We start from the raw sequence: 21,235 nt of genomic DNA, 5'->3' as shown, positions 1-21,235 counted from the left end.
TAAAATCATCCAATCTCTCATCCAGATGCTGGACAAAATCAAGACTAAAACATTATTTTGATTTACACAATGTTCATCAGGATTTTCTTTTCTAACCGCTTCATGGCTGTCCATATGTACATGATGTACATATGTACTGTATGTCTGCGGTACGGAAATACGCTGGGTAACCTAAAGTGTCACTGTTGAGCAGCCTAGCACGCACACGCACATACAGTACACACACACACACACACACACACACACACACACACACACACACACACACACACACACACACACACACTGATAGGGTAGTACAGACCAGTGAGTTCAGTTCAGTGTAAACTCCTCTAACTCAGTGGTTCTCAACGTGAATATGTACCGTAACCTATGTTTCTATGTCAGTGGTGCTCAATTTTTTCATGTCAAAGACCCCCAGAATTATCTATATTTGACCGCGGGCCCCCATCTGAAAATATAATGTTCCAGGGACCCCGCAGAAGCAAAGATTTGAGTTAAAAACGTTTGTTCTGAAATAATTTATTCAAAGATTTGCGTGTAGATCTGCTATTTTTCACAAAGGGGTTGCCGTCCAGAATCTGTTTTACTAAGTATAGAGGATCTAATCCGGTTAAACTGAAGTGACATTGATCAATTCCAAATATTATCAAAGCATTCTGAGGCTTTGAGAAACCCTGCTCTAACTCTAAGTCAGAACGACTGTAGGAAGGTAAGCCGAGATGTGTGTATAGTTTGCCTCGGATCTCCAGAGCTTTTCTTGGCATCACCTTGATGTCACGATCGATGCAAATGAAATGCTACCCACCTTAAGTAAGAGGAGAAATGTCAACCGATTATTTTCTGAATCTTTAGCACAAAAGACTGACAAGGGCTTCCGTAGAGGACGTGGATGGACCTCGCGAGGATGATGGCTGCTTGATGGCTCGGAGGCTCCGGCACCATTGTCATTTTATTTAGCTTTAAACCATTGACATCCATGTTATTTGTTACTGGAGTCTCAAGTTAACATTTATTTTACTCATCGTACCCACAAACTAAATGCAGAATATTCGGGAAAATGTCGGGAACACAACTGATGAGTCGTTAGGCCTAGGCTTTGGGGCTGATGCTAACTCCAAGGCCGGACAGACTTCTCCAAAATCCCTGGATGACTCGCTAGTTGAGCCCACAGCTAGCGCCGCGATTCATGGACTTCTCCGAAAGCTATCCGAGGACCTAGCGAGACATTTCGGGGACATTCGGACGGAACTGTCAGAAACACGAATAGCTGTTTCGGCAGTCGATAAGAAATTGGCCAACGTTCTTACACAGTTGTCCAGCGCGGAGGCTAGGCTGGACGTGTTGGAAGATGCTGAGAAACGGCGCCGTGCTCGCCGTCTAAGGTAATTTATAATCCAGACATGCGACCTGGTCTTGGTTTTATACCGCTCTTTTGTTAACTTCATACTGTATATTATACCAAATTAAATTAACAGATCTATACAGTGTATAGGTCTGTTAATTTAATTTTGTTTAATTCATTGACCCCCGAACACTAGAGACCCATCTCCAGCAGATCGGCCTCGTTTCCTTTTCCCCAGTGGTGTCCAGTCTGGTGTTCACTTTGGCGATCTGCTCTGAGGCATTCTTAGTGTGCGACCGCACCATTTTAGACGGCAGCGTTCGAGATCTGAGATCACGTTTCGGCAGCCAGTCTTTATATAGAGTTCCTTATTTGATATTTTATTGGGCCAGAATGTGAGGCAGATCTTTCACAAGCAGCCATTGTGGAATGGGCTGACTTTGTTCTTGTCGCAATTGACTATTCACCTGCACTCGGCCCCATACAGTAGAACCAGCTTGACCTACAGTACGTGTTATACAAGCTGGTTGTGGTTTTGAGGCTGTAGTAGGTGTTTGACTTCCACATGTTATGGAGTTATGGAGTTGCTGTAGGCTTTCCCAAGTCATTAATTGACCATGCATGGTCTCTATATGTTTGTATGTTACAGGTGTTAGTAGATACATGGGGGATGTACACAGACAGACAGACAGACAGACAGACAGACAGACAGACACTTAGAAGGACTGTGGGCAAAAAGCAAATCCAATTCCCGGTACGTTCCTTGTGGAGAACACCTGCTTGTTTGTGAAACAGACAGCAGAAGACTTGAGAACTCCTTCTTGAATGTGAAGACATGGAAACTATTCTGAAACAGCCTTTACGGCTGTCATATCGTTTGTTTCCTGTACCATGTTGTAATTATTCCCATGATGAGCGACATGCATGTGCAGCCTCTGCAAAGGGGGAGGAATGAGCTGGTCTTGTTGAGGTCCTGCATGGGGGTTTGATGAGTTACAGTTACAGCATGCACAGTGGGTTGTTGTACTGTCTGTCATTTCTTTAGTACTTCACAACAATCTGCCGACACAGCAGGCTACCGAGAACGGCTGCTGTACAGATTACGTAACAAATAGGGGCAGGAGATTTTTAATGCCACATTTATTTCTTTATTATATTTATTTGTTATCTGGATGCATTCAAGTGTATGATTTAACGTTTCATGGTTTATATTGTCTATTTGTTTTTAAATGTTCTAGTATAAATAAGCAAAGTAACTAAAACATTGTAATATCAAATCGCTACAATCGTTGAATCTCAGAATTGTGTTATAATGAATCGGCACCCTAGGTATCGATTCAAGACGGATCTGTCCGATATTTCATATTCCATCCTAATTGGCTTTCAAAGTTTGCAGGATTGGAGTGTTTTGACCGAAAAGCCTCAAATCATGAAAGCAGTGTGCAATTTACGTGGAATCTTTCACAGACCTTCCTACTAGGCTGAGGAATATATCCCACCTTTTCACATTGGCCTGTTATAACGCCACCAACAGGTGGATTTTTACAAAACACATTTTTGGAACAAAATGCCTCAAATCATCCAATTGCCACCCAAGGCGTAAGAATAAATGGCACCCTTTTCACATTGGCCTATTATAGCGCCACCAGGAGGCCACAACCTGACCTGCCCTGGTGGAGGCCTGTGCCCCAAGGGGCACTTTATCTAGTTTTTTCTTTTTTTTTAATGCACTTACAAAGGCCTTCAATCACCTAGAATGGCCTCTCGTTTGGTCAGTGCTTGGGGCCAAAGACTTCAGTGAACTCATTTATTGATACTAGCCCTTACCCGTTGTGAGATATTTGCCCCCCCCCCCCCTTGTGGACGTGGGGGGTACTGCGCCCGGGTGCGTTTGTAATTGACTAATCAATTCATTAATAATCATTAATGTGTCAAATCGGAAAAAGGGCTTCGTTACGCCCTCCACATGCATATGGTCAATGTGGTGATTGGTGCAGGCAGTAAGGAGTTACAGCACTGTTTCTGACAGACACACACACACACGGACACTCAGACATTGTTAGAATTATAGTATGATGATGATGATGATGATGATGCTCACATGGCATGTCACATGTCGTTTCTCCAGCCACTACTTCTCACCTCACAACAAGTGAGAAGTTTCACTGGAAGTAATGTCTGCAACTGAAAACGTATTCGGAGCAGCAGATGCCTCTGTGGACTTCTTTAATATCTGTAGGCCAACCAGTAAACGATTTATAGATTACAATCTTTGTATTTGTATTATTATACCTTTTTCCTGTGTTTAGGAAACACCCGCAAGGTCTGGAGAGCCCCAACGCCACACGCACCCCCCTGGCCCCTGGAAAAGATGGTGGGCCACCCTGTAGCACAGACAGGGACGAGGTAATGATAGGTCTAATATTGTCTATGTATTTGATGCATTACCATGTGTTATGCTTACTGTAAATCGCACTTGATTAAGAGCATCTGCTTTTATTTTTCTAAGACTTTTATCCCACAATTTTGTAACCCATTTTTTCACCCAGTGTTAATTATCTAATGTAATCCTGGACGCTACACTTCCTCTGCCAACCTGGGGGTGCAGCGGACTGACCTCATGCTTCCTTCTATGCATGAGGAGTCCATGAGACGTAGCGCGTGGAAGGAACACGTTATTCCGACCAGTTCCTTTCCTCTTCATCAGGGATGGCCAGCCGGGGCTGGATCAGGGATGATATGCACGTTCTAAACAACATGCTATCTAAATAACATTCTGCACATTTAAACTATAGGATACCAGGAAAACTAAAACGATTTGTATAAATAAATCTAACTATCTTAATCACATTCTTCCTCATTCAAGAAAGACTGATCTAAGAAACAAAAGACATGAGAATGACTGACCAAGACATGTGTGATTTTGATTTAGTTTTAGTCATAGTCTTTTGAATAAATTCCATTCCAGGTTTAGTCTAGTTTTAGTTTTAGTCTAATTTTAATTGACTAAATACCATAAGATTTTTGTCTACTTTTACCAAATCTGCAGTTTATGACTTGATCGTTGACTAAAATTTATTTTGGCCAGGGTTAGGGGTTGAGTTTTGTCAGAGAATAAAGGTAGTCGACAAACATTTTTCATCAGTTTTAGTCGACAAAATGAACACGTGTGTGTGTGTGTGTGTGTATATGCGTGCGTGCGTGCGTGCGTGCGGTCGGTCGGTCCCCCTGTAGCAGCGTGACTCTTCAGAGCAGTACCAGGAGTACCAGCGGCAGCGGCTTCGGGTGCAGCAGCATCTGGAGCAGAAGCAGCAGCAGAGACAGCTCTACCAGCAGATGCTGCTGGAGGGAGGAGTCAAGCCACAGGAGGCGGGGCCTGGGGCCGCCGGCGGGGCCCAACACAACCTCACCGAGACCTTCCTCAACAAGTCAGTGGTGTGACACACGCGCAAAGAAAGCAAACAATAATCCTAACACTTTTACTGCCCACGTTAGTTGTAAATCAATACATTCATGTGCCCTGCTATTTGAGCCTCGGGAGCCTTTTTCCAAGGGAAAAAATGACCGGATGTTAACAAACGGCTAACCAAATCTATTAGATTTTCCTATATTCAGCTATTCGTGTAGATTTTCGTCTTTCACAAACATTAAATTCCCTTCTGTTTACAATGAATAGAGAATTTACGTCATACTAGATAGAGCGCTGCCCGTTGGGCACTGGCTTACTTGGAACGATGCAAGTTGGAAATGAATGCCCCACCCAGATATTATGTCTGTGTCCCTTTTATGCCCATACTGTATATGGACTTCTTTGTCAGGCATGTCCAAATATGGAGTCTATGCAGACGTCAGAATGATGTCAGAACAGGCCAGCTCCATATATGGACCATGGGGGGCCCAGTCCAGAGCCCGGGCAGAGGCCTTTTTGGAGCGTTTCTGGACAACCGTTGGTCCGACCGACTCCGCCCCTCACTCCGCCCCTCACACACACGGGCGCGATTTCTTTTTTGGAAAACTTGAAATTGGACATTCTGCATAATGAGTACTTTGTACTTTCACTTTCAAGTACATTTGGAATTCCGGACATTCACGTGTAACATAGTATTTCTATATTGCAGCTTTGACGGACCTCCCAGACGCAAAGATTTGAGATAAAAACGTTTTCTGTGAAAGAATATATATTGAATGATTTGCGCCACATTGTCACGATTTTTCAAAAACAGAGCTACAAGATCGTAGCGTGGCACCGAGTGCTATGAGTACTATGAGCTTGTAGCTCTGCTAATTTTGAAAAATCGCAGAGGGATCGTTGAGTACATTTTTAGTACTTTTTCCACCACTGGTTGTGCGTCCGCAGATCCATCCAGAAGCTGGAGGAGATGAACATGGGCAACGGGATAGACCTGGAGGGGACCCCGGGGCTCGGCCAGCAGTGGAATGGAGCGGTCAAACCGCCCAGCACCACCTCCTCCTCCACCCCCAACACCAACCACCCCGTCACCACCTCCACCCCAGACTCCGTCTCCTCCAATCCCGGAAGACAACCTGCTGGCATGCAGTCCCTCGACGAATCCCCCGTCAGCCAGAGGTGCGCATGTAGAAATATTATGACTTGAGAAAACTGGTGCGTTGTCGCGCCTATATCACTAAATAGAGAGATTACTAACTTTCTTTCCGTTTCCTAGTGCCGAGAAAATCAAGGCTACTTCTCCACCGGTTCAAGATGAATCTCCCTGTTCCGCTACACGGAGCATAACACAAGAGGTACAAAACCTTTTTCTGCAATACTCATAGAATCAATTCCAATACACACCTGGCTCAAATAGTATTCATCTTGTGAATCGTTATATTTGTTACTGTTGAGCATTCAGTGTTCTCCCATTCAGAATGCTGTAGGGTTAGGGGACGTTGCGGCCTAACCTCTTATAATTAGTTTTTTGTTGGTACAGAATTCATTTTTATTTTAAAGAAAGCTTCTTAATATTTTGTTTGTAGTGTAATAAAAGTGATAATGGAAGTAAATTAATCTTGTTTTCATTATGGATCGTTAGAAAGCATTTATTTGTCACACAGTGAGACGGAAATAAATCATGCATTGTAATCGGGATGCATTGTGATGTATCGGTAATGGAGAGTATGCGCGTGACATCATCATCAAACCAGGAAGTTATGCAGGAACGCCTACTGAGTGGCAAAAAACTACTTCATGGCCTCGACAGCCCATACATCCACACAGAAAAGTCCTGTCTGAATGCATCAAACAACGTTAAACAATGTTAAACTCACTTTGCATGTTGCTTTGCCACTCGATTTGCCACTCGATGTGCCATTCACTTTAAGCATGCGCATGCCCTCTATTGTCATTGATTTATAATGGAATCGTAGCCCCCTGAATCAGAATGGAATGGTCAGGTAACTAGACATTTCCCCCTACTACCCATTCATCATTGGAGAAGATGTCATTGTCCACTGTCTCTCCAGACAGGGAAGGCCAAAGGTCAGTTTGTGAAGGTGAACCAGTTGGAGGACACGCAGGCGGTGCGCTGTGTCGCCTTCCACCCAACGGGGGCGCTCTACGCCGTGGGCTCCAACTCCAAGACCCTGCGCGTCTGTGCCTACCCAGAAACCCTCACTCCTAGGTAGAACTAACAGACTACACATACCGTATTGTATATGAGATCTCTATTGGCCCTGTTGGGCTATTCTTATAACGTCTCTCTCTCCACTCACAGGCATACAGTATTTTATTTTGTATTTTTTCTACATCGTGCATGACAATTACCGTACACCTCAAAGTAAAATACAATACAAAAATCTCCAAAGTGATACACGTTAAATGCACAACTCTTGCTGTGTCAAACTGATTTAATATTGAAATACTACAATTCAAGTAGTAGTACTAGTCAAATGCAGCATCTTTTCTCTTCTTTTTCCAGATTTAAAAAAAGGAGAGTAAATGAAGCTGTGCTTTACAAAAAGTGGATCATAACCTTTTATAAACCTCACTTGCGAAAACTTAAAACAGGTCAAATCCCTGGTTGCCAGCAACGATATACTAATTAACTAATTTTAACAGTACTTTTACTTCTACTCCACTACATCTCAGACTCAACTATTGTACTTTTACTCCACTAAAATTATTTGAAAACTTTACTTTGTAGATACGTTGTATTATTTACAGTCATTTACAAGAATTGACCAGAACATCTTTTGAAAATAGCAGATCGGCTATTTTACCGATCTGCTATTTTCAAAAGATGTTCTTGAAAACTTGTGAAATGGGACATTCTGTATAATGAGTACTTTTGGTATTGTAAATGTTGAATTCCTGACTTTTACTTGTAAAGAATATTTCTATACATTGCAGCATTGATACTTTTACTTAACCCATTCTGGGCGGGAATCCCTTTTGGTGTTTTACACCCTCGTGCCGGGAATTATGCTGCTATATAAATATTTGAAGTTTTTCAGAAACCTTAGGTCAGGATTTAGAGGCGTTTTTAGAATCGGCCTCAGGCCTAAATGGGTTAAAAGTAATTTAAAAAAAAGCAATGCGGTCAGGCAGCCAGCGGTGTATCTATCATCACTATAACATCTTGTCTGTTCTGTGTGTGTCCAGTGGTTCTGGGGGAGGGTGGGGGGGGCGGTCAGGCAGCCAGAGGTGTATCATCACTATAACATCTTGTCTGTTCTGTGTGTGTCCAGTGGTTCTGGGGGGGGGGGGGGGGGGGGGCGGTCAGGCAGCCAGAGGTGTATCATCACTATAACATCTTGTCTGTTCTGTGTGTGTCCAGTGGTTCTGGGGGAGCGGTCAGGCAGCCGGCGGTGCGCTTCAGAAGGAACAAGCACCACAAGGGCTCCATCTACTGCGTGGCGTGGAGCCACTGTGGTCAGCTGCTGGCCACCGGCTCCAACGACAAGTACGTCAAGGTCCTCCCATTCAACGCAGACAACTGCAACGCCACAGGTAAGCTGCCCTGTGTGTGTGTGTGTGTGTGTGTGTGTGTGTGTGTGTGTGTGTGTGTGTGTGTGTGTGTGTGTGTGTGTGTGTGTGTGTGTGTGTGTGTGTGTGTGTGTGTGTGTGTGTGTGTGTGTGTGTGTGTGTGTGTGTGTGTGTGTGGACGGTGATTTTAGTTCATATTTTAGTCATCTGAAATGTTTACTGGACAGACAATTGTTTTGGTGGGCCTTGATGGCGTCGTAATGGCTGATTTTACACTTGGTTGCATGCTGAAAATAGCCAATCTACAAGCTTGTAGATCTGTTATTTACACCCGAGCCAACCAAACATAATGTGACTTGTCTTTTAGTTCTACTGGATCTTTTCTCCACTAAAATCCCCTCCCTAATATTTTAGTCTAGTTTTTATGTGTTCGCACTGTATTCGTTAAATCCACGTGGTCAACCAGGGTTCTAACTTTCTGTATCGTCCATAAACAAATCAGCATTCTACTACCTTAAGAACATCTCCAGACTCCGCCCTTCATTCTCTGACTCCGTGGCCGAGACCCTTATCCATGCATTTGTTACCTCCCGCCTGGACTACTGCAATGGAGTCCTGTTTGGGGTCCCAAACAAGTACCTGGACAGGCTGCAGTATAAAACTCAGCTGCCAGAGTTCTCACCCGCACCAAGCCTTGGCAGCACATCACCCCCACCCTCAAACAACTGCATTGGCTTCCTGTCAAGTTCCGTATCCGTAACTATAAACTCCTCCTTCTCACCTACAAATGTCCAAACGCCCACGCTCCACAGTACCTCTCAGGCTTCCTACATAAACCTCCTGTGACACAGAACCTGCGGTCCACAAACTTGGACCTCCTCTCTGTCCCCAAGGCAGTCAAGAGAACCTTCGGGGACAGAGCGTTCAGTGTCGCACCCCCCCCCCCACCCTGTGGAACTCTCTCCCAATAGAGATTTGCCATGCTCCAACACTGGACTCTTTTAAGGCTGCCTTGAAAAGACACTTATTCTCTCAGGCTTATGGCATATAGTTTTTGATTGTTGTTTGTACATTTTGTAAAGTGTCCTTGGGTTCATGAAAGGTGCTATATAAATTCAAGCTATTATTATTATTATTGTATCACCCATAGTAGCGATGAATGTCACTTAAACTGTTTATAGCGCGACCACAGAACGAACAGAATGTAAACAAGGGAGCAATCCCTTCACTCCTTGCCGCCACGACACATACGTTTTATTGCTGGCGGTCAAACGGTTCATGAGCTATGCCTGTTCAAAGTTAGCATTTTGAATAATCGCTGAAGCGCCACACTTTGGCCAATGTTTGTGGGCTTCGTGTCTAAGCAGGGTGACATAGCTAGGACTCTACTCTAAAAAAGAAACGACCTTTTGGCTTCGAGCGCAGACGGAATCAATTATTCATAATTCAAAATAGTGGGTGATCTAAAGGTCAGAGGTCAAAAGTCGCATATGTGTATGAAAGATGTATTGATGACGCTTAAATGAGTTATGCCTGTTCAAACCATTGGCCACCCTTTGGCCAATGGTTGTGGGCTTCGCCTCTTCACCGTTTGGCATAGCCCTCTACCATATTGCCAAGATTCACAAAAAGTGGTTAAGCCAGAACTGCAATATTGCAAGGAAGCATGAGTTAAAGTCCGTTGCTCTCCCCAGGTTGGCGGAGGGTGTGTAGAGCCCAGGATCAAATTAGATAATTGACACAGGGGTGAAAAATGGGTTACAAAATCGTGGGATAAAAATTATACAAGAGAAAAGAAATGCAATATTTGATGGAAGAAGAAAAAAAAACATTGAGGGACCATAGGCCCTTCAAAAACACCTGTGAGTGACAGTTCATGTTAAAAAAAACATATTGTGAAAATGCTAAGGATAATACTTTCCTTTCCTACGTCAGGCCAGACTAAACAATGTACACTGCAGGATATGTCACCATGTCATAGATCAGAATCACATTGAACATTATGTTGCATCAGGCGATATGACAGGCAGCTTTAACAGTCAGTTGACATAATGCAATGCCAATGCACCACCTACTGGTACCAACTGGCATTGCATATGCCAACTGACTGAGACACACACGTTTACATGTAGCCCCCAGCCAAGACCCGGCCCAAAACAGCCCTGACAATCGGGCTCAGCCCTATATTGGCACGACAGGTTGTGTGTTGGTCTGGTGAGTGGGAGACTGAGGTTCCATCCCCGCTACCTGTGTCTGACTACACTTAGAAAACCATAACATGATGCTATGAATGAATGATAGTGTATCTTTTGAAGAATAGAAGAGAACAGTCAAAGACTCGCAAAGCTATAAATAATAATTTTCAACTGACACACAGACATACTGTACGCATATTATTCCACTTTATTTTACTTACATTTTAATGTTAGTTAGTTAATACAGAGAGAAAAACGTATGTTAAGTACAGTGTGGTTTCTCTTTCAGAGTGCCGACCATCCATGGAAGAGAAATGCTGCAGTTTCCAATAGCTCTGAATCCCCATTCGCAACGTCATTAGAGTAAGGTTTCTGAACTGTCCAGTAGTGATCGGTAGTAAGCTCTGATATCCCCAATTATGTACTAATAAGCAATGCTTCTGATCTTTTTTTCTTGCTATGCACATAAAAGTAGGGAAACAATGGTACAGTGAACGTTTCGCCTGTCAAAGAGTAAATGTGCAACTTCGTATCCACGTCGTAGAAAGAGACACGGCCTTCCTCATAGTCCAAATAGACTCCTACTTTTCGCATGCTGTTGGTTGGTGGGAAGGGTTTTGCCGTAAATGTCGTTATGTGTGTAGTCTGAACCGCTCTTCCGCATGAAAAAGAACCCATTCTCTCTTTTCACATTGACCTCTCCTTTCCTGTCGACTGTCTCCTTGGCGACGCCGACCTCCCAGTCGGTTCTCACACCCACCTGGACTTCCCAGTAGTGGTCGTCCAGAGGTGAAGCCCTTCTCGCCTAAAACCATGGGATAGTAGTCAAACCTCTTTGGATTGTCGTCGGTCACAGGATTTGGTCTGTTTGAGCATTTCCCACGCTTCCCACTTTCAGACAAGGTAAGCCAGCGATGGGCTGTGTCCGGGTCCATGGTGACCAACTCTGAAGAGAAGAAGTTTGGTTAAAATACAACTTCATTTGGGATCCGTCTGATCCTACACGCCTTTCCAGTGAAAACAGTGTGTGCAAAAAGACAATCTACAAAGAGTAGGAAATCTAAAAAAGTGTACAGGAAGCAAAAGAGAATGTTTTATCTCTCATTGAGCACTTCAATCCCTTGATCTCACCTTTGTACTCTCTCATCTTCTTCAGTTCTGGTACATGTACAAAACAAAACACAAAACATTCTTTAAAAAAAAGGTGTACAACAATTTCGGCATTTAGCAGACACTCTTCAGTGATTTACAGTAACCAAGTTAAACACAAGGTAATGCATAGAGATAGTTAATCTAGGATCATACATAAACCATGAACCTATCATCAGTTTAGACTAAACCGTGAAAAAAGAAGTACATTGAAACAAACTATCGGATGCCAGGTCAACAAATGAACCTGGTATCTGTCTACAGTAAATGCAGTGCATCTAAATTACATTTTAACCAACATCAACTTGCTATCTCGATCGATGCTCACCCATGTCTGTGACTGTTTTCAGTTCTCGACAGAAATCAGCTACAAGGTGAGACAGAGCTCCTCTCACGTCGCAGTAATGGCTCCTCTCAGACCAGCCCGTGTTGGTTGGAGGGTGCATACAAAGCTTCTCGGCAGTCTGAAAGTGCTGGTGGAAAACAATTAAGTAAAACATTTAAAAAAGCAAGATTTCATGAAGGCGACGCCAACTCTTTGCCATTTGACGAACTGGTTGATGTGTACAGACAAGACAATATTACTGCCTGTCCTCAATTTGCTTAATTGGCAAGTGTAATTAAATAACGTGACTAAGGGAGCTTTACACAAGGCGTAAGTTAGTATGTCAATAATATTGTTTGACGTTATATCTAATCAATGGAACAATAATGTGAAATTAGACCAATTTAATGTAATTAAATGTCAAATAGCAACTCAACTCTTGTATGGGGGTTCCCTGCCACAATCGGGTCCACTCCAGGGCCAAATTATTCTATTAATTAACCCTGAATTGTAAGCATAGATCCAAAAGTATTTGTTTAGCCACATAAAACTTCCATTAATGTTTTGAGGACCAGGACAATAATTGTAATGTCTCATTCTCAAATGCAACTACATACTTGTGACTGTGAGAACGTTGGGCCCTCACAAGAATGCATGCACGCACGCACGCACGCACACACACACACACAGTGAAACATCTCAATGTGCAGACCTGCAGTAAGTGGAGATGGTCGTGGTTCTCATCCAGCTCATTGCTCCTCCCTTGCAGCTCAGCGATTTCCCACCCCAGCTCTTCAACCATGGCGTTCGCCTTGTTCTCCATCTCTTGCTGTTTCCCTTCCATAGTGGACTTCAGTTCTCTGTGCTTTGCCTTCACCCGGTCCATCAAGGAGGTGAAGAGCTTAAGTAGTTAAATGTTTAAAAATACACACTAACCCAATATATAGTGGGAGGTCTAACGTGACTTGAAGACCCCCATGGCTAAAAAATATCTTACCTTCTGCCGCAGTGCTTCCTCCTCAAGGGACACTGTGTGGTGCTCCCTGTGGTCAGTCTCCGTGCACAGCCCCAGCAGCCTCTGGTGCTTCTGGCATATCTTCTCTTCTATGTTCGCCAGTGGCTCGACCAGCTGGTGTCTCGTTAAGGTGGACACGCTGTGGTGAGGTTTCAGATGTGTCTCGCACAACGACGCGAGACAAACCAGGCACGACTTTGTTGCCCTGAGCCTCCTTCCCACGCAAAGGTCACACGGCACCTCCCCGGCGTGCAGAGGAGGTTCCTCCTTTACTTCGACTCTTCTCCTCTTTATCTGCGAGGAGATCTCCTCCACGAGTGAGTTCGTGGAAACCTCGGGCCTAGCGTGGAACCTTTCGCTGCATTTGGGACACTGGCATATCTCGCTGCTGTCCCAGCGCTCGCCGATGCAGGCCTTGCAGAAGGTGTGTCCGCACGGAGTGGTGACGGGGTCACTGAAGACCTCGCTGCAAATGCTGCACTCGAAGCGCTCCTCTGGCAGAATGCCAAGGACGTCGATCGACGACATTGCTGTGGTACGAAATAAGTGTTAGTGAGACAAAGGATGGATAGTCTTGCGATACTTGGCACGTTCAGAAGCACACTTTATGCTCTTTAGATACCTCTATAAAATTACAGTGTACACATCAAAAAGCAACATAGCAGACAATAATATGTCTCCTTTATTTTCCAGAAGCAATTATTTTACAATGGTCGACTCCCAATTATTCAGAAAGTGTTTGTTCATATTATGCTTGTCCACTTGGCTCCATTGACTCTAATGTATTTCACCAGAGTTTCGGCTGCAGTTTTCCACCCACTTCACCCAGTGTGACGAATCTGCCGGTTGGAATTGCAGGGTAGAGAAAATGATGTCGGCGACCTTTCATTTCGTCAGATTCCTTGACCGTACCTTTGACTGTGTGGTTGGTTGATTTAAGCAGTCACACCTGACCTAAGGCAAACTAATTTCATTGTGAGCTAGGTGTGGCTATGTCACTGGTTCCCAACACGGGGGTGTCCCCAGATGAGTAGTGCTACGTTGTTTTCTCACTCAACAGTAAACAAGCCTATACAGTGTAATACAGGGTAGGCCTATCTGCACATTTCTAAACATTACATACATTTGAAAAGTTTACTACCAAACTACGTTTGGTAGTATTTTGAATTCTGGACTTTTACATTGCAGTATTGATACTAATAACCCAGTTCTGACCGGGCACCCATTTTGGTGTTAGCATCATGTTATGCTTTATCTATTGAAAAATAGCAGATCTACAAGCTACGAGCTTGTAGGTCTGCTATTTTTTTTAAAGAACGACTGACATTTTTTTAATCTGATCTCAGGTCAGAATGGGTTAATCAGACCAGTCTGTGTCCAGTGGAAACCTCGTATGAATCTGATCTCAGGTCAGAATGGGTTAAGTAAAGTGTGAGTAATTCTCCATTTCCCACCACTGCTTACAATAGCTTGGAGACCAGACATTGCTTTGCTGTTTGGCTTTTGATTTTCTACTGCCTGTTTATATGTTTTAATGTTTACTTTGTTTATATTGCATTGTTCGCCCCTTGTTTTCCTTTTAACCGGTGCAGCACTTTGGTTGACTTTGTCATGCTAAATGTGCTATAAGAATAAAGTTGAGACATGTATGCCCATTATAGCACACCATAGACTCAGTTGCTGTTGGACAGAGGCAAACAAAAGGCAAATGTCTAATAACAAAATGTCCATTTGCAGACCACAGCCATGTTTCCATCAGAGTTTGGAAGCACTCATTTTCAGTAAAGCAAATGTCCTGCTGCCTCTTGCATTATGTGCTAATTCAAACCAGGTGGTACACAGCACACAGGGCAGTTGAGTGATATCTAACGAGCACTTCCAAACTCCAGCACTTAGAAAAAGAATAATCTGCAAGGACACAAAGTAGCTCATAACAAGTATACAGTGGATTTTTATGAAACAAACACTTTGAGGATAGAAAGAGAAAAAAACTAGAAAAAGTGCCCTTCCGGGCACAGGTCTCCACCAGGTTATCCACAGATCCGTGCAGTTAGAGGTAAAAACACTTTTCGGCCAGTTATAGCGCCACCTTGAGGCTGAGTTGAAATTGTTCATGTGGCATTTCGTCCTCGGCCTAGTGGGAATGTGGGTGCACAATTTCACGGAAATCACGCGATGTGTTCATGATTTGCAGCATTTTGTTTGAAACTGAGCACTCCTGTGAACTTTGGAAGCCAATCTTAACCAATCAGGATGGAGTCTGATAAATCTGAAAGACCCGTTTCGTTGAATGGCTCTAGAGAGACTGTGTACCAATTTGCGTGATGTTTGGACAAAATCTGTAGGTGTACTGTGCAAAAACTTGTTTTGCACAAAGCGGCCTCCTGGTGGCGCTATAACAGGCCGTTCTGGAAAGTTTGGGGCAGAGGTTCATCGTTGGCATCCAGGGAGTGTGTGTGCAAAATATGGCATCGACCGGGTTAACGGTGGCCGAGATTAGCTGTTCACGGACACACGGACGGACGGACACACACACGGACGGACGGACACACGGACGGACGGAGTGCAAAACATACTCTCCCCACATGCCTTCGGCCTGGTGGAGACAATCAAGCTTTCCGTACAGCTGCAATGTTGGGGAGTTTGTCGTTGTTTAAGACAATCATCTGTTTGAATGAATGGGCTGCCATTGGAAGTTGCACCTAGGTAGCACCTTGCCATTGTAAGATGGCTGTGGTTAACCAGATGAAGGTGACTAGGCTACACCCTACGACTCATTTTCAAAGTAGTACTTTTTTGAGTTTATTAAACAAATCAGTCATTTTCTACTAAGCAATAGGAGCAAACTACACCATTACCACAAGCAAACTACACCATTACCACAATACACCATTACCGGTCCGCACCCACCACAACCCCAGAAATCCATCAAACACTTTCACCCCATTTTGTATTTTGTGAAGAGAGAGAGAGAGACACACAGAAGCAGCAGTTGGATGGAAGAATCACCTACCTGAAATGTTTACGGTCTTACTCTTTTGTGATGTGCTGAGACGTGTTTTATTGTTAAAGTTGCCACACAACTCATCAGCTCCTCACCTGGGTGTGAGTGAAGGCTGTCTGAGGACAGATTAAACATCCTCATAGGGTGTGGCTAAGTGATGGATGGACACCTAAAGAAATGTAGCAGACTACCATTGCTGTGATTTCTTTTTAAATATCCTTTATTTCAGATATTCAAACTCACGATAAAACATCATGAACCTGGGAGTGGGCGAACAATATTTATTGAAATGTAAAGACAATGTAGTCAATACAACTAGAGAAGTACAATTTATACTATCCTATTACATTTCTAAACCTCAGCGTCACCATAGGGGTTGTGCACATGCCTAGCACGTCCAGTGCACTTACCATTCATGGTCACTAGGGGGAGCCATTGCACAGTGTAAATGGAACAGCTACACTGTGATCTCAACAGTCTAACTTCACTAAATAATTTACAATAGAAGCTTAAATAATAATAATATATTTAAATTATTTATTGGGAATAGTAATGATAAATAATAATAATAATGAATACAGAGTACAGAAGAATACAGTATAGTACAGTTCAGTACAGGGCGGTGGCTCAGGGGTAGAGTGGCTGGATAGTGGATAATGTTAGGAAGGGACTAGTTGAGAAGAGATCAAGTAGAACTATTCCCGCACGCAACCAAGTTTATAATCGGGCATTACGACGCCATCAAGACACCTCCAAAATACACATTTTGACCAAATCAACCTCACAATCAAGTAGACAAAAACTAAAACTCTTCAGTTGACTAAAATGTGACTAAATGGAATTGTATTCAAAAGACTACGGCTGAAACCAAATCAAACGTTTTGCTGTCCAAATCAACACGCGTCGGTACTGTACGTCCAGGTCCAGACCTGGAGTTCAGCATGCATGACGGCACCATCAGAGACCTGGCCTTTATGGAGGGTCCGGAGAGCGGAGGCTCCATCCTGATCAGCGCCGGAGCGGGAGACTGTAACATCTATACTACGGACTGTCAGAGAGGACAGGGTCTGCACGCTCTGAGTGGACACACTGGTAACGTAACTGTCACGCATGCATACGCCAACACGTACAGGTTCAGGTTCAGGTTTATTTGTCATTTGTATAGATACAGAGTATACATACAATGACATTTATTTTGCTCAGAGCACTCTCAGTCTTACATACACAGGACATAAACAAACATCTATAGTGCAAGAAAAGACAAAAACAGGAAAAGAAAAGTGCAAGTGAAGTGAAGTGCAATACAGTTCAAGGTCAGCTGTTCAGCAGCCTGACTGCCTGGGGGTAAAAACTGTTACTGAGACGGGTGGTACGAGATTTGATGCTCTGGTAGCGTTTTTTGGAGGGGAGTAGTTTGAACAGGGTATTTGCGGGGTGGCTGGTGTCTTCCATGATGTTATGGGCTTTTTTCATACAGCGAGTGGTGTAGATGTTATGGAGACTGGGTAATTCTGTAGTGCCGATGATTTTAGCTGCTGTTTTAATGGTCCTCTGCAACCTCTTGCAATCCTGAGCGGTCGTACATGCCCAGCGGATCAGTGTGTGTGTGTGTGTGTGTGTGTGTGTGTGTGTGTGTGTGTGTGTGTGTGTGTGTGTGTGTGTGTGTGTGTGTGTGTGTGTGTGTGTGTGTGTGTGTGTGTGTGTGTGTGTGTGTGTGTGTGTGTGTGTGTGTGTGTGTGTGTGTGTGTGTGTGTGTGTGTGTGTGTGTGTGTGTGTGTGTGTGTTTTTTTGTCATTTTGTCCTGTCACTCTAGGTCACATTCTCTCTCTGTACACGTGGGGTGGCTGGATGATCGCCTCGGGCTCCCAGGACAAGACGGTTCGTCTCTGGGACCTGCGGGTGCCCAGCTGCGTGCGCGTGGTGGGCGTCACGCTGCATGGGTCAGGTCAGTGGACACAGGCCGTGGAGCAGCAATTTTGTCATTACTTTAGTCATAGTCAATACAATTCCTTTGAAATGTTTTACCTTTAAATCTCATAGTATTTGAGTGTACTAAAACTACATTATGGGCTTGCAATCCTTATGGGCCTGCTTTTACACTGCGTTGCATGCTGTAAATGGCCGATGTACAAGCTCACAACGCATCACAGCACTGTGCATTGTGAGATTAGATCTGCTATTATCGGAGCGCAACCAAACATAAAATGACTTTTCTCTTATATTAGTTCTGCTGGATCTGTTCTCCACTATTCCCTCCTTAACATTTTTGTCTAGTTTTTATTTGTTGACGAAATTGTCAGTATATTTAGCCATAGTTTTTCATCATAGCTTCGTTTTTCTTCAGTGAAAAAAGGTAGTCGACGAAAAAATTTCGTCTTAGTTTAGTCGACAAAATCAACAATGCCATGTCGTTACTTTTATTTGTTTTTACTTGCATGACTCATCTTTAACCACTAAGCCCTACATCATCTCTCTCGGGTGGAAACCTCATATGTCTAAAACTGTGCCCATTTTGCGGTTGGCGAAAGGGCATTTCTGTGTGGAGTTTGCATGTTCTCCCCGTGTCCTCTCACAAAAACATGCAGTAATCCTGGTCTCTAAACTACCTCCCCCTGCCCAGCCCAGTTTGGCAGAGGAAGTGTAGCGCCCAGGATTACATTAGATAATTGACACTAGGTGAAAAACATGGGTTGCAAAATCGTGGGATAAGAATTCTTAAAAAAAAAAAAGGATTTGAATCGTCAAACTAGCAACAGAATGCATGTTAAGAATCTTCCATAAAACCCTATTGTTCAGCTAGAAGGTCCTGGGTTCGATTCCCGGTGGGGAGGCTGTCTTGGGTCTGAGCGACTAAATCTCACAAATGGTGGTCCGTGGCTCAAATGCCGAATAAATAATGGCCCTTTCATAATGAAAAGGGTTGAACACCACTGCTGTAATAACCTCTCTCTCCACACCTCCACCTCCATAGGAAGTGCGGTGGCCTCTGTGGCGGTGGACCCCAGCGGACGGCTGCTGGCGACGGGCCAGGAGGACAGCAGCTGCATGCTGTACGACATCCGAGGGGCTCGCACCGTGCAGACCTACCGGCCGCACGGCAGCGATGTGCGCTCGGTGCGCTTCTCGCCGCGGGCGCACTACCTCCTGACGGGCTCCTACGACAACAAGGCCATCGTCACCGACCTGCAAGGTAAAGGCTCATACATAGTCTGGATTTACGGTGGTGGGGTGACCACCGAACTACAACATGACGTCACGAGCCGCCACCGCTCCAGCCCTGCTCTCTGTTTTTACTCACCACCGCTCAACGTTATTTCAGCTCCGGTGGTAAGGTGACCACCGGAGCGGTGGTCACCTTACCACCGAAAATCCAGACTATGAATAGGCCTTAAGAGTGACGGGGAAACATACTGTGTACCTTTTGTGGGCAGTACTTTTTGTGGTAAAAGCGCTCAATCTTTCGTCTTATTTCCAGCCTAGATCTCCTTACCCCACCACTTCTCTTCTTCCTTTCTTGTATTTCTCGGGAAAAATGACACGATGGGACCTCAAATAAAGAAAACAGATTTCACCCACTATTTTACTTGTAAAACTGTGATGTGACAATAAAGATGATTCTAGCCCAGGCGGTGGCGTAACCGCCTGGGCACCCGACTGGTAATCCAGTCGCGGTGTGCCGTGGGTTCGACTCCCGAGCCCGACACGGCCTTTACTGCATGTCTTCCCCCATCTCTCTCCCGTTTCCTGTCAGCCTACTGTCTGTCCCTTCAAAAACCAATAAAAGGCGTAAGCCGCAAAAAAATAAAAAAAATAAAAAAAATAAAGATGATTCTGGCTGGATAGGTAAGGTAGGTCGCTGTTAATGTTGTCGACTATGACGAAAAGTGTTCGTCGACTACCCTTTTTTTCACTGACGAAAACTATATGAAAACTAAGCTGTGATGTCTAAAACTAAGACTGAATATATTGACAATTTCGTCAACAAATGAAAACTAGACTAACATTTTATGGAGGCACTAGTAGAGAGCAGAGTGCACAAGTACTGCGATCCGCTGGGTATGTATGTCGGTGTTGTCCACTGGCCAATAAGGGATCGTCTGGGTATAAGGTTGGTATATAAGGTCAATATCGGGTCTAAAGGATTGTGAACATGCAGTTGTAATAGACATTAGTTAGTAGCAGTTAGTTAGTAGTAGTAGTTAGTTAGTAGTAGTAGTTAGTAGTAGCAGTTAGCATTAGTTAGTAGCAGTTGTAATAGACATTAGTTAGTAGCAGTACTTGCAGCGTGCTCTGCTTGAGCACAAGTGTAGCACCTTGAATGAAAGGCCTACTTGTGTGCAAGGCGCAAGTTGGCACCTCGACAGAGTGCATTTCTAGTTTTTTTACACGCAGTGCGACACGTTGTGAGCTTGTAGATCAGCTATTTTCAGCATGCAACCAATTGTGAAATGACTTATAGTGGATGTCTTGTCCACTAGTCCCTTCCTAACATTGTTGTCTGGTTTTTATTTGTTGACGAAATTGTCAGTATATTTAGTCTCTCGTCAGTTTAAAAAGGCAGTCGACGAACATTTTTCGTCTTAGTTTTAGTCGACGAAATCAACACTGCTTTTACACGTGTCATTCATGTCTGTGACATCAACAGGTGACCTGACCAAGCAGCTGCCTCAGATGGTTGCCGGGGAACACTCGGACAAGGTGATCCAGTGTCGGTGGCACACGCGCGACCTGACCTTCCTGTCCTCCTCCGCAGATAAGACCGTCGCCCTCTGGGCTCAGGACCCTTGACCCTTGTTGTCACCCCTGAGGTGAAAAACACTGACCGTAGTCACCCCCGAGCTGGAAAACACTGACCGTAGCAGCTAATGCAACAACAAGCACAACACCTCCTCGTAACATCCCTGGGATGGGAGACTTAACTGCCGTGTGTGTGTGTGTGTGTGTGTGTGTGTGTGTGTGTGTGTGTGTGTGTGTGTGTGTGTGTGTGTGTGTGTGTGTGTGTGTGTGTGTGTGTGTGTGTGCATCGTTGCGTAGGCGTGCATACCTTGCACCTTTCTGGCATGTGCCGTGCGCTGTACGTGCATTTGGCTCAGTTTAGCTACTTCCCTGCAATTCTTATGCCTAATTTATGCTCACTCGTGTGACGGTGATAGTATAAATTAAAAACTTAAACGTCCTCCCCAGTGTGATTAGAAGTAAAAGAAAAACAAAAAAAACAAGTAAGAAAAAAGCTTTTGCCCATAGTGCTAGCTTTATAGT

At 44.2% G+C, this 21,235-nt stretch overlaps 1 protein-coding gene and 1 pseudogene across 2 annotated transcripts in view; one reads left to right on the top strand and one right to left on the bottom strand.

Annotated features, from left to right (window-relative positions):
* Positions 1–20,764, top strand: part of LOC310860173 (WD repeat-containing protein 47-like) — a gene marked incomplete at both ends in the record, with an annotated part of 55,894 nt that extends 35,130 nt beyond the window's left edge. The window contains 10 exons of the mRNA XM_083766963.1: positions 3,655–3,751; positions 4,601–4,773; positions 5,703–5,933; positions 6,031–6,109; positions 6,827–6,984; positions 8,140–8,312; positions 16,898–17,068; positions 17,790–17,925; positions 18,952–19,166; positions 20,622–20,764. Coding sequence (XP_083623089.1) covers positions 3,655–3,751; positions 4,601–4,773; positions 5,703–5,933; positions 6,031–6,109; positions 6,827–6,984; positions 8,140–8,312; positions 16,898–17,068; positions 17,790–17,925; positions 18,952–19,166; positions 20,622–20,764 — 1,576 coding nt within the window. The remainder of the gene's footprint in view (positions 1–3,654; positions 3,752–4,600; positions 4,774–5,702; positions 5,934–6,030; positions 6,110–6,826; positions 6,985–8,139; positions 8,313–16,897; positions 17,069–17,789; positions 17,926–18,951; positions 19,167–20,621) is intronic.
* On the bottom strand, positions 10,901–13,500 carry LOC310860782 (zinc-binding protein A33-like; annotated as a pseudogene). Its single transcript has 5 exons — positions 12,955–13,500; positions 12,670–12,858; positions 11,961–12,105; positions 11,615–11,641; positions 10,901–11,429 (listed from the first exon to the last, which is right to left on the bottom strand). The product of its transcript is annotated as a zinc-binding protein A33-like (transcript).
* Positions 20,765–21,235: the final 471 nt, after the last annotated feature.

This window comes from Protomyctophum parallelum (assembly GCF_964188405.1).
Source record: "Protomyctophum parallelum genome assembly, chromosome: 6".
Classification (NCBI taxonomy): domain Eukaryota; kingdom Metazoa; phylum Chordata; class Actinopteri; order Myctophiformes; family Myctophidae; genus Protomyctophum; species Protomyctophum parallelum.
This window is presented reverse-complemented; position numbering and strand designations above follow the sequence as displayed.